Genomic DNA, 16,349 nt, shown 5'->3' on the forward strand with positions numbered 1-16,349 from the left:
TTTGGCTGGGGTGTCTGCATGTTACATATCAATCACGTTAAATTAAAAATTCCTAATGAAATTCTATTCTTAATATTTTTTTTATCTTTTCTATTAAGAGGCCTTTATCCTATAAAGATATGTCAGCCTCATCATACCCTAATTTTTAAAAATACCTCACATACTTAAAACATTAATACATAAATAAATAATACATAATATCTTAGAAGTCTATTTTAATAAAGAGAATTATTGATACAAAAATATAGTAAATAAAAATTTTGTCATTCCGGAATGTGGATCTGCGAGTATATTTGAAAATAAACCAATCTCCTGTTTATTGAGACTATATTTCTGTATCAATACTTCCCTTTGCGTTTTGGATTTCGTACATTCGGATATCATACGCTGAACATCATCCAATGTGTTACAAACATCACAATTCGGATTATTAACTTATATCATAAGAAAAGCGAATTTTACATTTGGGTAATGTCCTGAGCGTAATCTAAGAGTTGTAACAACGAAATTTCTATTTGCTTTTATTCTTAATATAGAATTTTTTTTTATACAACTTACAATGGCAAACAAGCTAAAGGCCCACCTGATGGAAAGTGGTAACCGTCGCCTATAGACATGAGCAGTACCATGGACATAACAGAGTATACTGTTTCGCCCATGATACCCCCCATAAATTCATAATGAAATTCTATTCTTGATATAGAATCGATAAAATGGTAATCATTTATAATGGTCGGGCACATTTTGATCTGCAATCCATATGAAGTATAAAAATTCAAATGCTGCTGGATCAATTTATTTTCTCGCGTTATCCCCTGGGAGTGGTCTGTGCTCCGCCCTCTTTCACTATTATGCTATCGCACTCTAATTTTTATATATATTAGGGAAAATTAAAGATAGGTTTTCCACACGGCATTCAGCTTAATAAATGATTTAAATAAATATATTTATTGTATTTAGATCCAATATTATGTTAGTTACACAAACATCTCATTATAATTGTGAAAAATGATTACTTGGAGTTTATTTCCTGGTCAATATTGGGTGCGTAGGCAGACAACGTAATTAAAAAGAGTAACAGAAAAAGTCAACATTCTATTTTTAAAGTCGTAAACAGTGGAAGATCAATAAATCCATTCTACTTGTTCTTTTTTATATGAGAATGTAGAACCGTTTGAAAATAGATTCAGCCTTTTTTTCATGACTGAAGTAGGCAGGGGCGTGTCTGGATCGCGCCCGCCCAGCGGTGGCGCGCGGCTGTCAGTTGGAAAAGTAACGCAGCGTCGAGTGCACGTTGGCTAGACCAAATTGAGAGTAGTTCCCGTTAGAGACCGTCGCTGTGAGGTGAGTGCTTTGGAATTTCATAAGTAATATTTTTTAAACAAATTGTATTTATACTGATTAATTAATATAATAAGTTATACCGCCTTAATTAGCACCAATATTATTGAATTTGTTGAAATGGGAAAAAAATTTAGGATAAAGAATGGCTGAAATTTTGCAATAACACTGTTTTTTTTTTAATTTATTTGCTAATTCGACTTCATAAAAGATTTTTTGAAAACAAGTAAGTTGAGACTAAAATATCATACAGTCAATATATATTTATTTCAATAATCGGTTACGTGTTATTTTCTTTTTACATTACACAGTGTAGGGATGAAATTAGTGACGTCGAAATAGATATTAAAGGTAATAGTTTGGTGGACGTATACCGCAACGATAATAGTTAGAGAACATTTCTGATTATCTTATTAGAGATTAGGTATAGTCGTGTACAAAAAGTTTTTAATGGTTGTATTAAATTTTCTTTTAAAAATAATATGTTAAATTATAATCTAAAATTAAATGGTAGTAATTTTTTCTACATATAGTTATCATTTTAAATTTACATTTAGTAAATTTTGTTCCACAATAAAATACAGTTATTCCGATTTAAACACCAAACTATCGAATCAATTTTGATGAAATCTCTTTTGAAATAATCTAAAGGTATTCTGTAATTCAAATAAAAAATAATTTTCTATACGATTTATAAACAACGAAGTTTTAAAGTAACAAAAATAAAAAAATACAATTCATATTAATTTTTCTTTTTAGTCGGTTAAAAATATACTAATATAGTGATACCTTGCGAGATTTTTGGGTACGGCACACAATTTTACAGAATAAGTATATTTAATAAATATTAAAAAAAAAATATATTATTTTCAGTTATTGGTGGAAAAACTCTTTTTTTATAATAATAAAAATGACAATATTTATTCTTTTAATTTAATTCAAAAATATAGATTTTTATAAAACAACTAAAAGTTTATTTTGTTACTATTCAAAATAAAGCAAATTCACATCGCAGATAAATAATGGTACTCTACTTATCTATTATTTAACTTAATTATGCAGATATTGCGACAATTGTTTCTAAATCAAGGACAATTTATATTAATTTAAACGTTTCCAAACATTCCGAATATTTTTTTTATATAATATATATTTTATTCCATTTACTTCTTAATTAATTATAGTTTTTATTTTTTTATTTAATTGGCGTGTTATGATATGTACGAGATTTTGTACGGTAATATAAATTTCGGGTTCTTTTTGTAATGTAAATAATACTAAACTTTAGAAAATAAAAATATTATTGTCATAACTATTTCTTCCGTTAAGCAGCAACGCAAACATTAGTTGTCTTAATAATAAGAGCCATTTGTTAATGCATTTTTTTTATAAAGTTCTAAGGTATGGCAAAGCATATGGATAGTATCGCACAGTGCTGACTATGTTTAGCTAGGTCGCTTGTTTTTATTTTAAATTACGAGTAGGTAATATAAATATTTCTTAGTGACCTAAAAATAGACGATTCAATTAAAATAAAAATTTAAACGACGTCTTCCGTGGCGCAACGATTGGAGTACAGTGCTTTCATAATGAGGTCGGTGTTTGATTTTTGGTCCAATCAATGTATGAAATGGCCTTTGTTTAAGTTGACCCAATTGTGAGTGAATTTTTTACCCAGATGTTTGTTGTCTGGTTCCTCACAGCAAAAGGTATTATATCTTAAGGATAAGGCTATTAGTTGATTATGTAATGCTTTAAAAATTATTATTATATCCATTATATAGATTTTGAGCCCTATATCTATATTAATATAATTTAACATACTTTCAGAGACAATTCCTTCGACTTGTTCAAATAATGGTGTTGATGAAACGTGCGACTCGTGTCTAAATGGTAACAAGTTTTAAATAACTTCGTTGCTCAGCGAATGTTTTAACTATCTAAATTTTTTTATTATTATTACTTTTACATCTACATTTATTGAGAACGTAATCAATAGCGGGTCATTCAATAGCAAAAATAAAAATAAAAAACTATCAACTATGTGTTTATATATATATATGGTAGATTAAATATATATAATTAAATTAGTTTCTACAGATAGCAACATTAATGTAGCGTATTGATGGCAAATCTAGTTCTAAACTGACTAACAAACATTTCAAGTAATTGGATATTTCAAGTCCTAGCTCTATAGTTTTATATATATATATATATATATATATATATATATATATATATATATATATATGTGTGTGTGTGTGTGTTTCTTGATATAATAATAAAAATACAAAGTCCTATAATACTAAAATCAGAATATAAATAATATTTTCTTACAATCGAAATGAAGTAAGCTGTCATTATGTTAGTAATAATTTATAAAAAATATGAATTTGTACTTATGTATATATCGCGATAATCTATACAAAAATATATAATACAGAAATATATAATACAAAATAATTGCTATGCTAGCAAGTAGGTATTGTTTCAAGGTATCGCAATCTGTGAATTTTCATCCGATTTGTTCCAGTAGTTTAGGTGTAAAAATCTAATCAATACCTACATACTCATACATAGACTTCCATTTAAAAACTTACATGAATGTAAAAACAATTTTTTGCTTTCTTTTTATTTTGCTAATTTACGGTGTCACTTTAATTATTTTACATTTTAAAATCATATACATCAATAATTTTTAAAAGACGAAAGCTAATATTATATTTAGATATATATTTTACTCACGGCGCACTTATGATTTTTTTTATTTACATATTATAATATCATTGCCAGTGATAAAACAATAAGTGAAATCATATATTAAAAAAAAACTATTAAATTTGTTGTAAAATATCATACATGAAAAATAAAATGTTGTAAAATAAAATACTGTTAAAAGAAATTACATTTGAATTAATTTTGTAATCTATGCACTCAGCTAAATTATGTCGATTAAGTTAATCTTAAGATGATTCGCTTAAAATGGCCATTTTAATCCCATATTCGGAATGCAGTTTCGACGCCAATATTGTAGGCAAATTTTTAACAGCTCACATGGGTAGAACTTTTATAAAAGATTTAATTGCATGCCTCGTCCGCCATCACGCGGCGATAGGCAATGATTCTTATCGTGTACTTATTGAAAAAGGGGCCCCGAACGAATTCCTATCGCGCATAAATCAGGCGCACCAGTATTTCTTTCGACCGCTGCTACCTAATCTTATTGCCCACTTATTGGTGTTTTACAACTGATATATGTTACAGAGTTTTATAAGTACGTAATCAATTTGAAAATTTTATTGTTTTCAACTGACATCAAAAGGATGTTTTCGATTTGACTATTTTTTTTACAATTTGTTTGTGTATAATATTACACGTAATATTTTCGTCTATCTTGAACGGACTTTTATAATTATTTTTCTATTTTTAAGGTCATATAATATAAAAGCGCATTTTTTCTATTAGTATTTTAATATTCATTTTATATACTGGCAATTTTATCGTAGTACATAGTTTTAATTTTTCTGTTTGTTAGTAACATAATGGACAACACCTTGCCAAATTAGAAGAGAAAAAGTATGAATACATGATTTTGTAGTACTATTACTATAATCTCTAATCTGTGATTATACTGTAGTTTTGTATTCAAAGATTTAAAAGATAATGCCTGTGGTAAAAATTGTATTACCAAAGTGAAGCATGTAAAGAGTATAATAGTAGGTAAATGTAGTCATCCCCATAGCTCTGGATCAAATTGATAATATTACATTGTACTTGCTTTTTTATATTTCTTATTATGAAAGTAGTTCTAAAATTAGTATACTTATGTTTCATATTCTATCTCTATTTTCTTAATGTCAACATATAAATGCAAATTCTCATATTTATTATTTAAGATAAAATTGATACAAAGAGTGTAAGAAGTATAGACACTAGAGCGTAGAAAGTAAACCGCAGGTACTATCCTTAATGTATTAGAGCGTTATTTTGCTGACTTTTTTGACAATAAAACATAAATAAAATATTTCTTTAATAATCTGAAAACTTAATTACTAAATCTGTAGTAAGTACTTAGCTAATACCAACTATATTGTAGGGAATATTATTAAATGTTTATTATATGTTATAAACAATCGAACCAATTAAACTATTTATTCATCTAATGAATGCCACTGATGGGATGATGTATTGTTAGTAATTGACATACATCGAGATTGATAACAGAAATTCCATCAATTGATATTGGGATCATGTTTGAAGCGCAGGAGCCATTCTCGAAGCTATCTCTTAAATTTAACACCTTAAAATTAAAATTCCATTATCGAATTTTTTATTGTAACGATCAATATGTACTAAATTTATAATAGATTTAGACCAAAATTATTTTAAATTTAATTAACAAAATGTTTTGGACATTATGCCCCTAACTTTAGCAAAATTCGCAAATTAAAATATATGTTTAAGAGATAGGATTAGAGAATCGCACAACCGATTTTAGTAAAATCTTGTAAATGTAAATCATTTATTAAAATTTTAGACAACTTTTAGAAAAAAATACCTTGGTCCTCTACCAAGGTTTTTTTTTAACACTACTACGTTTAACAGATTCGCAACACACACCAACAAAAACAATTCAACTACAGTGCCGACAAAATAGATTGGAATGGGAATCATTTTGAAATCAAATAAAATAAAGCTTTTTTCGTAACTAGGCTATTTCAGGTTAATTCACGCCAAATTTTCAGCGACTTGCATCTGCTCACACTTTGCAACACTTGTAAGCTAAATCTAGAACCTTGGCCACGTAAATTAGAATAAAAGTATTTACTTAAAACCTATTCCGAAATCTTTGCTTAAAAGTGATTGTCAATAAACCAAAGACTTTATAAACTGTCTCAAAAATACTGAACCATATTTTAAAATTATTTTACTTAAATAAATATAACATTAGTAGCTGGTAACATAAGCTAACTATATTTTATTAAAAAATAAATAAATAAAGGAAAACCCTAGATCACTAACGTTTTGATCTTTACTTTTGAAACCGGAAAGAGTCCCTAATAGAAAATAATTTTATATTAGTAGATAAATTTTCTCGTAGATAGACATTAGGTATAACATTTTCAGAAACACCGTGTGTATCATTTCATAACGTTTACTTTACCAAGTATATTTATTGCCGTTGTTCCGGGCGCACTATTCTTTTCCACTCTGTTTACACTTAACACGGATAGAACGGATGGCTGATGCGCCCCAACTGTTCACTTGTGCTGAATAGATCCCATTTATTGTTTAAATTGTGAATTCTTGATATCCGTAGTATTGGTAGGTATTATTTTTAGGATTTAGGTCAAAATAAAGTTAATTAAAATATTTTAAGTGGTGGAATGCAATATAATATTTTTCTTAATTTATTTAGTAACTAACTTTAACCGCAACTTCGTTCGCATGATCAAAATATGTTTACTGACCGGAATAAATAGCCTATACTCTTCTCCATCCCATATAGCCCGAGTATACCAAAATTTCATAATGATTAGTGGTATCTTATAGTGATTACCGTTAAGACGCTATAAGGTAACATACAAACAAACAATTTCACTTTCACAATTATAATATTAGTAAGGATTATTCTGTTGTCTTAAAAAATGTTTTTATTTATAACGCTGGTTTTTTGTATTTAATGAAAAGATGATAGTTTTAGTAGATATATTTAAAGAAAAAAATCAAAGTTTGTAACGATTGATGGATGTTTGTTATTCTTTTATATAAGAACTAATAAACGGATATAAATTAAATCTTAATCTTACCCGTGAACCGAAGTATATTATATCCTGACTTAGCCCACAGGATACTTTATGTACTTTATGTTCACGTGAGCGGAGTCGCAGGATACAGCTAAAAACAATAATATTTATTAATTATATTTTTTATTACATACTTCATATAATACGGCAAGGTATAATTCTCAATTTACTAATAATGAGGACTTTTTAAAAATACGATAGTGCCAATTTGCTGCGGTAAACCTTTATTGACAGTTAGATATATGCGGTTTCTAAAAATAAATTGCGCTTAATAACAAATGTAAATGGTAACTAAAACCTGCTAAAATCATTATTATTGCATTATAACATGTTTATTTTCTTAATAATGTTATTTTAAAATTGCAAGGTAACGACAATGATTTTTTACCAATAAAAATGTTATCTTCATTTTGTTAATCATCATATGTCAATTTTTTTATATTTTATATTAGCGTCTATGTATAAATTAATGTTTGTACAGTTTAATAGTAATATGATTAATATTAGTTTGTTTAAAATAAATTATATATATATATATATATATATATATATGTGTGTGTGTGTGTACGTTATGAATGTAAGTATATAAGTTTTGTATAGGTAATATTTGATACCAAGCACATCAAATCAAACACACGGTTCTATTTGAATTGCAAAATCCTGTTAAACTCAAAGGCTCACTCTTGTTTACTTACGAATTGATTACGTAGACAAGCAAACTTGACCTATTATCCTTTATAGGAGCTAATTGAACTAGACCAATAAGGCTACAGTATCGTAGTTCTATCTTCAACTAATGATGTCGTATACCTATCTACTAATTGGCGGTGGATGGTTATAGGTTTAAACTAATTAAACGCGCCATAGAGCTATATACGGTAAGTAGATCATTGGATTACCCGAGTTATCTAATGAGTTATAAGTTCCTTTGTATTTCACAACAATGTGTTTTATTTAAGTTAAAATTAAATATATTTTTTTCCGAACAAAGTGTCTATATTATATTCCTGTATTATATTATATACAATTGCACTTAAAAAACTGAACTTTAATATCGTCGTTGTAACAACGACATACGTTAATTCAGATATAATAATTTTCGTAAGCAAGTTCTTAGCTATTGTAAAGCCTCTAGGGTTTTGCATTTAAAGCCCTACAGTTCCAAAGTAAGTACCTACTTACTAGCGCATAAAGGGATAAAACGTTATCATTTGAACTTTTATATTTTAAAACTGCTGAGGGTGTCGTGATGTAATCTTATGAAATATACATAAATGTTTGCTTAAAGAGAATGTCGGACAATGCGCGTTGGAGGGAATTAAACTAAAGGCTGTTTATTGTTTCACTAAGATCCCCACTTGACCGGGCCCGCTTCGCCTTGCTTCCGACCTGCTAATACAATTGTTCTCAAAATAAACACATTATACTATTCCTGTGTGGTTTCGTTAATTTTAGTAGCCGTAATGTTGATTTTTTGTTTGTTTACAGTACAGAGTTTTAAACGACCACTTTCGATAAGTTGTTTATTGAACTTGTGGCGTTTAGGGACGTCATTGCATGGTCATTTTTAAATTATGCGTTTAATTTTTGTTTATAAATTTATTAATGATGCCACGGTGATAAAGCACATCATTAGTAAATAGTTTGTAGATATAAAGATCTAAAAATGACATGAGGTTAAATTAATGAAAATCACAGAACATGTAGCACTTGTATAATTGTATAAATATAGAAGCCAAAAAGATAGAGAAATAGAAACTTAATTAAAAAAAATTATTATTACCTGACCTGGTGGAAAGTGGTAACCTTAGCCTATAGACATACCATTCATGAATGACATTATGGCCATTATAGAGTGTTTAATGGAGGAATATTCAAGTAAAAAGCATAAAGGAGAAAGTTAAAAGACGCCATTTATACTAGAAGTGAACAGAAAAACATTATCAATCATGACAATAGAAGGACTTTTGCAAATTTTAAAATTTAAACATTTCGTTTTACATTTTTTATTTTATTTTAAAAAAAGGTATATTCGCGAACAATAGCAACCAGAGAGTATACTATAACGTCAATGATATGCCTCATGCGTTATCATTCCTAAAGACTAAGGTTTTATGCCTCTATAGCCTCTATTTTCGCATTACTTTATAAATAATTTCAAGCATTTAATGAAAGTACAAATGCAATTTTTTAAATTTCTCGTGAATGTAATCTAGAAACGGAGAAGGGTTTTACAATACTTGGAACATGTTTATAAACAACCGGAACAAGAGTAATCAACATCATTAATTCACATGAAATACACACAATGTAATTTGTGCATAAACAGTAGCTTTAACTTGAGAAGTAATAATAGAATTCAATGTTCGCATAGGTACAGTCAGCAACGTTAATCGATTAAGAAATAAAACTTTAGAACAACTGAACATAAGTGACAAAAAATTACTCAACAGAGAATAGTACAACATAAGGTTATCATTTTAAAGTTATGAAAAAGTTAAATACATAAATGCCATTAAGCCATACATTTCTAAACATCTGTATATAAATCGCTATACAGTACATTACAGAAATTGCTGAACAATAATAAAAATTCAACATAAAATATTAGGTTTAGCTAGATATAACTATCTACGCTATTTTGGATATCTGCTACATATATTACAAGTCGTTTTGTAATGTTTAAGGAGCTGGTTTCTCTGAGCACCTGTCACCGGCGGCGGGCGACAGACGCATGTCCGCAGCCAACAACGATCGAATGTTATGTTTCAAAACGTTCAAAATTGGGTTCTCAGAAATGTCGTCCATGGCGGATAGAATAGTAGACGATAGTCACCCACTGGATGCGCCCATCACTATCATTTTTGTACAACACCAATATTAAATTATTAAAAATAAATTTTAACAAAGAAAATTACAAATTGTTAATTAGTTTAATAACATGAAATTCCACGATGCATCCGACAAAAATGATAAAAAACATTGTTTAAGCACTCTTTGTTTTTCAAACAACAATGTTCTAGCTTATGTGTGTCCACACGCTGTCAGTCGCGTACTGCGGGCCAGAAAACCCCAATAAAATTAATTTTTATAAGTTACAAATTTGTATTACTTCCACAGATTTTAGGGAATAATCCTTTTAAAAATATTGCAAATATGTTCAGCGACTTTTGTTTTTATTACTGTTAAGATAATTGTCGCTAATGATGTCCAGTTATGTTTTGCATATTTATATCAAGCAATCTTTGCAAAATAGTGTTTTGTAAATTACTTTAATCAATAGTTTATAGTATACGTTTAGAAATTTTTTAAATTTAAGTATGAGCAGAGACTTCTATTGCTGACTGTACAATCTGTATACCTAAACTAACTGTTGTGTAGTCACGTAAGTGACCCTTTCCTTTCCGTGGCGTAAGAGGTGACTTAATAGTAGAGAGATGAGCAGCAGTATCCCTCTTAAAACGTCACCAAATCCTAATTGCGTTTGCCAATCGGCCTACCAAGCGAAGCAATTACAGGCATAAACCTGACACCTACAGAAAAGGAAGGGGTAGTCTATTCACTGCTAGGACCACACGACTACAGATTAATATATAAATACATACATTTTATAATCTTTATATAATAAGAATATTATTAATTTTCATAATACGTAATATATTTTTAAATGCGAAAACCCTTATCCCAACAAAAAAGCGTTCTAATTCCACTAATCATCCGCAGAGTGTCGCTGTCATCATGGAGGGTTTCCTTCATCATATGGCGCCGCAGTTCCTGCACCCTGCCCTGCAGAGCTTTGGCTGCGGGGCATTCAGACCTATAGGGGGTGCCTTTCATCCACTTTATCCAGGAAAAGCGTTTGCAAGGCATCTAGGAGAGCAATATGCACTTGGACAGAGCGTTGGCCAAGCTCTTCGGGTAAATATTTATCTGTACATGGGTGATAGTAATAAACTATTTCTACTAAAACTACATAACTATTACTCTATATATATCTACGGCAGCTGCTTTAATTATTTAGCTAATGGTCAGCAATTTGTAATTTATCAATTAAACATATCTTTATGTTTTTCACTGCTAAATTACTAAAGCAGTCTGAACTTGAATATGATGTGCCTTTATTTTCATTACATTCCAAGATCTCTGTAATATATAAATAGGAAAAACATAGAAGCGATAGTTTTCCAAACTTGTTACAATGAATTTACGCTGGCGTCATGCACCCAGATTTACTAGAAAATTAGATTAAACTATTTAAAGTAAATGAATATTTTACTATAGAACCAATATCTGTCAACACCAATGTGTGCACCAATTTTCATCCAAATCGCACCATTCTCTATCCACTATATCCACAACTAATCCAAAGGTCATTTTTACAAGTAAGGCATCCTTTAGATTAGATCGACGTATAATATCTTACTTGTAAATTTCATATAACTTACTTGCACGATATACCCCTTGGATTAATATTGGTCATATAAAAAAGCAGACTAAAAGCAGACAGGCTCACTTTCACATTTATAATAATAGTATGGAGGTTGGTTACGACTTGCACAGAGCGTCCGCGATGACAGCAGCACACCGCCACTGTATCGGCACGGGTACACGGCGCGAGACGACACCAGTTCGCCGGGCTCCGCCGCTTCGGCCTCCCCTCGTCCTTGTAAAGATGACGAGCCACCAACAGCCACTCCGTGCACCGACTCGCACGACTTCTTCTCGCGTAAGTATTTGTATATTTAAGGGGCGTATTCCTTTCATTTCTTTAGAGGAGCATTGCACCATACGATCTATTAAATAACACGGGTCAAGCGTCATTTTTTTAAAGGTTTCCATGATTAAAAAAAATATTTAACAATAACTTAAGATTATTCTACAAAGAAAAAAAAACTTCAATTATGGAAAAATCTGTTATTTTGATTTAAAAACTAAACTACTGAACCTGTATTTATAAAAATCCTAAGGGAACAATCAAATAAAAAAGAATTTTCCAAGTCGGTTTACAATTAACAGATTTACCGTTTAAATTTTTTACTGAATATACTGTGTCCGTGGTAGCACAGTATTGACAAGTTAATAAGTTTTTAAAATCATTTCTGAAGTATTCGGCTCCGCTTCGTTCTTTCAATATAACTCGATTATTAATTGCTTAGATCCTCGATGATAATATATTATACATGTATATTATTAAACAATATTGTCATAGCGGACGGCGAGCGTAAGTCGTCGTGTGGAGTGTGCGGCGCGCGACTGGGCCCGGGCGTTGCCCAGGCACACTTCCTACAGGAGCTGCAACACCTGTACAGTCTAAGTGCACTGCCGAGAGACGCCGCGGCGCCATCTACCCACTCGCTGCACCACCAAGACGAGGACGCTCGGTGGGAAGTAAGAAATGTGATATTTATTTATTGGATATTATAACTGTTTCACAATAATAAAGTTGTTGAATAAATAAAACAACTTCAAGATATAGGTACTATTTATTTCACCGTTATACTATGTATCGCTGTTGTTTGTCGTAAATATCGTTTACTTATAGTTAGTACTTTCTGGTATTAATTTTCTTAAAATTTTATAATATTGAGTGTATATTTCTATGTATTCATTCCCATTGCCTATACAAATTTAATTTAGACAAGTATACCCAGTCGAAATACAAGAATATTATCAAATCTTATCATAATCACTGTGTTTAAAGCTACTGTAATAAAAACAGTATTACATTTTCTATTTCCTTATTTAGCACATATACATCATAAACTGAAACTAGAAAAAAACGCTTCATATATAAGTACATGAAAATATAGTTGTAAACTAAATTATAATTCTTAAATTTATGTACATTGTATTTATATATGTATGACATTTTCCATCCAGTATCAATGTTTATTAAAACAGACATATCAGCGCATCCGTGCAAATCGCCAACGACGGCTAAAACTGCGCACGCGCAAACGGCACCACACGGTGGAGAGTATGTTGGGCTACGACCTCGAGGAGGAGCGCCGCGAAGAGCGGCCGCGGGAGTCGCGCTCCTACGATGCCGAGGACGAGCCGGTCGACGTGGAGGGCGACTCACTCGGCTGGCCCGACGCAGCCATCAATGTTGACGGTAACCAAATCCTTTATATATTATCGATATACTTACAATTCGTTGGAACTGAAAAAAATTAATAAGCAAACCATATACAGATAGTCTGTTTCAATAGAACTTAAAGTTTGGTTATATTTATTATAAAAATACTCTCTTCGTGAAACTCGAACTTGTTTATAGTTTAGATTATAAAATATCGTAGTATATTATGCTAAGTCATGCTAAGTTTATAGTAAGATTAATGTCTGAATTGCAGACAAGGACCAACGAAGCGACAGTGAAAAGCTGCATTTGAGCTATGCCGAGGACCTCGAGATATCGAGTACGAACGATGCTATGCAGTCACCAGAACGCGTGAGGTATTTTTTTCTCTAAGAACCCATATACAAAATAACAATAGGAGTTTAATTTTTTATTAATATTGATCTTATTGTGTATATGTAATAAAAATAGTGCGCTTACGTGCACTTTTTGTGGCAATAAAATATTTCTAATTTAAAGTCTAAATCCTTTTATGTGTTATGACTTATGTAACATTGATGCCCAAATGCCATGTCCCATCATCGTATCTAAGTACTATTCATTCTATTACATAAAAATTCGTTTATATATACTCGTACGATTCCAGCGGAGTGTCTTCCAACAAACACTCAGGTTGTAAAAGGAACTAAGTCTATGCATGTTAATTGGCATTGTAATATATATAATTGTTGTGTAACTGCTTAGTGTACTACATGCTTGCCTGTCAGCGTTGCATGATTAGTAAAAATAATTAAAATTTTATCAATTTACAGGATCGAGACTCCTAAGCCTCTATCGTTGGAGTGTGCAACCAAATCTGGCGAGGGCTCGGAGCGACCAGCTGAAGTGTCCACTACTGAAGCCTGGGCCGCACCACCCGCGCACCCTTCTCACCCCACACATCCTACACCCACCCCTCAGGACGCGTGGCCAGCGCTTGCTGCGGAAGCTTATATACATGCAGCTCGACATAAGATCGAAGGTGAAAACCTGCCTTCTTCTACCGACTCCCGCAATTGAACACGTTATTAAGGACATTATTACTGTTGCATGTTCCAAACATAATTAAAAATTAATTACTAAACTTATTATGGACTTACGAGGACAATTAAATAATTTAACTGTGCGCAAAATTTTATAATTTTCCATGTATACCCACGATTTCAGTATAATTCTATCTTTGATGTTAAATTGGAAGTGTCATCGTAGAACTGCATACATTTGATTATTCTATAAAATCACGTCTGGCTTATTCCATATTATGGGAAATTGTAAAAAGTTCAGAAACTTTCTTTAGGACCATGGAGTTAACAGAGGTTGTTCTAAACGTCTTAATTCTATTGCATGTCTTTCTATTAGGTATGTAAATTCTTCATTCGGCCAAAATTGTATTCCTATTTCAGTCAATTGCATCATCTAATATGAAAGACTAAATAGTCAAGTTAATCCTTACAAGCTGCAATATGTCAAGGTGCCGTAGGGTCCTCGTTCACTAGATTCCACAATCTAGATCCAAATGTGGATCCAAGGTGCCAAAGTAATTAATTTTAACATTAATAATGTTAATATCTAATAGGTAATAAATTTAATATTAATAATATTTTAAGACTATTAATTATTTTTAGGAGACTGCATTTCACAATCAGTCTCAACACTTCAATTTGTACTTATTTCCATTCTGTATTGAATGATAAAATAAATTAGTTTTTCAACCGATTTCAAAAGAGGGGGGGCTCTCAATTCGGTTGTGTTTTTATTTGTTACTTCATAATTTCGTTATTTTTATACTGGTTTGGATTTATTTGTATGGGCAAGGATATTCTTTCTGATTAATTATAAAGAAATTGTATCAAAATTAGCTTAGTTTTTAAATTAAAATAACTGATTTTAGTGTAAAATGAACTAACTCGAAGATTTAAATCTCATTAGTTTTGCTTAACGTGGAAATGCTTCATATTGTCATTGTTGTTAGTTAATTTCTACTTAATTAAACTCGGCAGTCATACCAGTGTTTACTAACAGTACGTGTAAGTAGATAAAAATTTTCAAAAATTATTTATGTTTTATTATACTCACAAAAGCAGTTAAATAACATTTTTTTATGATTAGTTTTTATATTCAATATTTAAATTCGCAGTATTAAAAAGTAATTTATTATAAATAAATAATATACTTAATTGCAAAAAAATGTACTTTGTATAGCAATTAAATGGGAATTTAAAATAATTATTTCATAAATGAAAAAAAATAGTTTCATTGTTTATTTGAAATATAATGTATTATTATTATTCAATGTAGTTTTGTAAATATTACACTTTACAATTAACTCAACAATAATTGTAATAGTAATAAATATTATTTAATTATAGCATTAGCATTGTGTTAAAATTAGTCATAAATGTAATTTGCATGTATTTTTTCGATTTTATTTAACATAGTTATAGACTACATCTGTCTAGTGTATACAACGCAGTCCTCTTGTTAATGTTATTAGCTTTTGTAAATAAACTGTATAAGTTTAATTCATGTTGAACAAATTTAAATATTATGTCGATGCACTCATTGCCTGTTCCTGTACTATAAAACTTCATTTATTATTCTACATTTGTGACTGCTAACAAGTAATTAAATGTGTAACGATACATCCGAACTGTCATATTAAAAATGACACTATAAAACTACTAATACCAAGTCAAGTACCACTGTATTAAAAGAGAAAAATCAAAATAATACATTAATTTTCGCTAATGGATACGGGTCTTATAAAGTATATTAACGTATTGTTTACCATTCGTTCCAATTGGATTAGTACATGGTATTATTTCGAATTATTATAAAACAGAGTTCCTATACATATATTAAAGTCAAAAGAGACGTTTCTTTTTTTTTTGTTGTTTTTATTTTATGTGTTTGAAATACCTATTCTTAATCTATGTTAGGATTAGAACCTTAACTTGGGTTTTGATTGGGCACAGATCGGATGTAGCGGTGTATAAATATTGTATGAATGTAACGCTTGTAGATATTTCAGTAGGTATAACAATCGCTCGCATCACCAGTTCGTGTCATTATTAGAAATAAAA

At 30.2% G+C, this 16,349-nt stretch overlaps 1 protein-coding gene across 4 annotated transcripts; it reads left to right on the forward strand.

Annotated features, from left to right (window-relative positions):
* The first annotated feature begins 1,265 nt into the window (after window positions 1–1,265).
* LOC113521654 (uncharacterized) lies at window positions 1,266–16,348 on the forward strand. 4 transcript variants are annotated; one of them, XM_031911532.2, is made up of 8 exons: window positions 1,266–1,344; window positions 3,172–3,234; window positions 10,872–11,066; window positions 11,682–11,874; window positions 12,358–12,536; window positions 13,050–13,263; window positions 13,502–13,604; window positions 14,040–16,348. In XM_031911532.2, exons 2-8 carry the CDS (start codon window positions 3,232–3,234, stop codon window positions 14,284–14,286), a joined length of 1,134 nt encoding a protein of 377 aa, XP_031767392.2. In that variant the 5' UTR covers window positions 1,266–1,344; window positions 3,172–3,231; the 3' UTR covers window positions 14,287–16,348. The 4 variants fall into 4 exon arrangements, with proteins under 4 accessions (XP_031767392.2, XP_026763064.3, XP_031767394.2 ...); XM_026907263.3 differs by having other exon boundaries at window positions 11,709–11,874; XM_031911534.2 differs by having other exon boundaries at window positions 13,502–13,599; window positions 14,040–14,189.
* The last annotated feature ends 1 nt before the right edge of the window (window position 16,349 follows it).

Source organism: Galleria mellonella, unplaced genomic scaffold (genome assembly GCF_026898425.1).
Source record: "Galleria mellonella isolate WM207_F2 unplaced genomic scaffold, CSIRO_AGI_GalMel_v1 utg33, whole genome shotgun sequence".
NCBI classification, from domain to species: domain Eukaryota; kingdom Metazoa; phylum Arthropoda; class Insecta; order Lepidoptera; family Pyralidae; genus Galleria; species Galleria mellonella.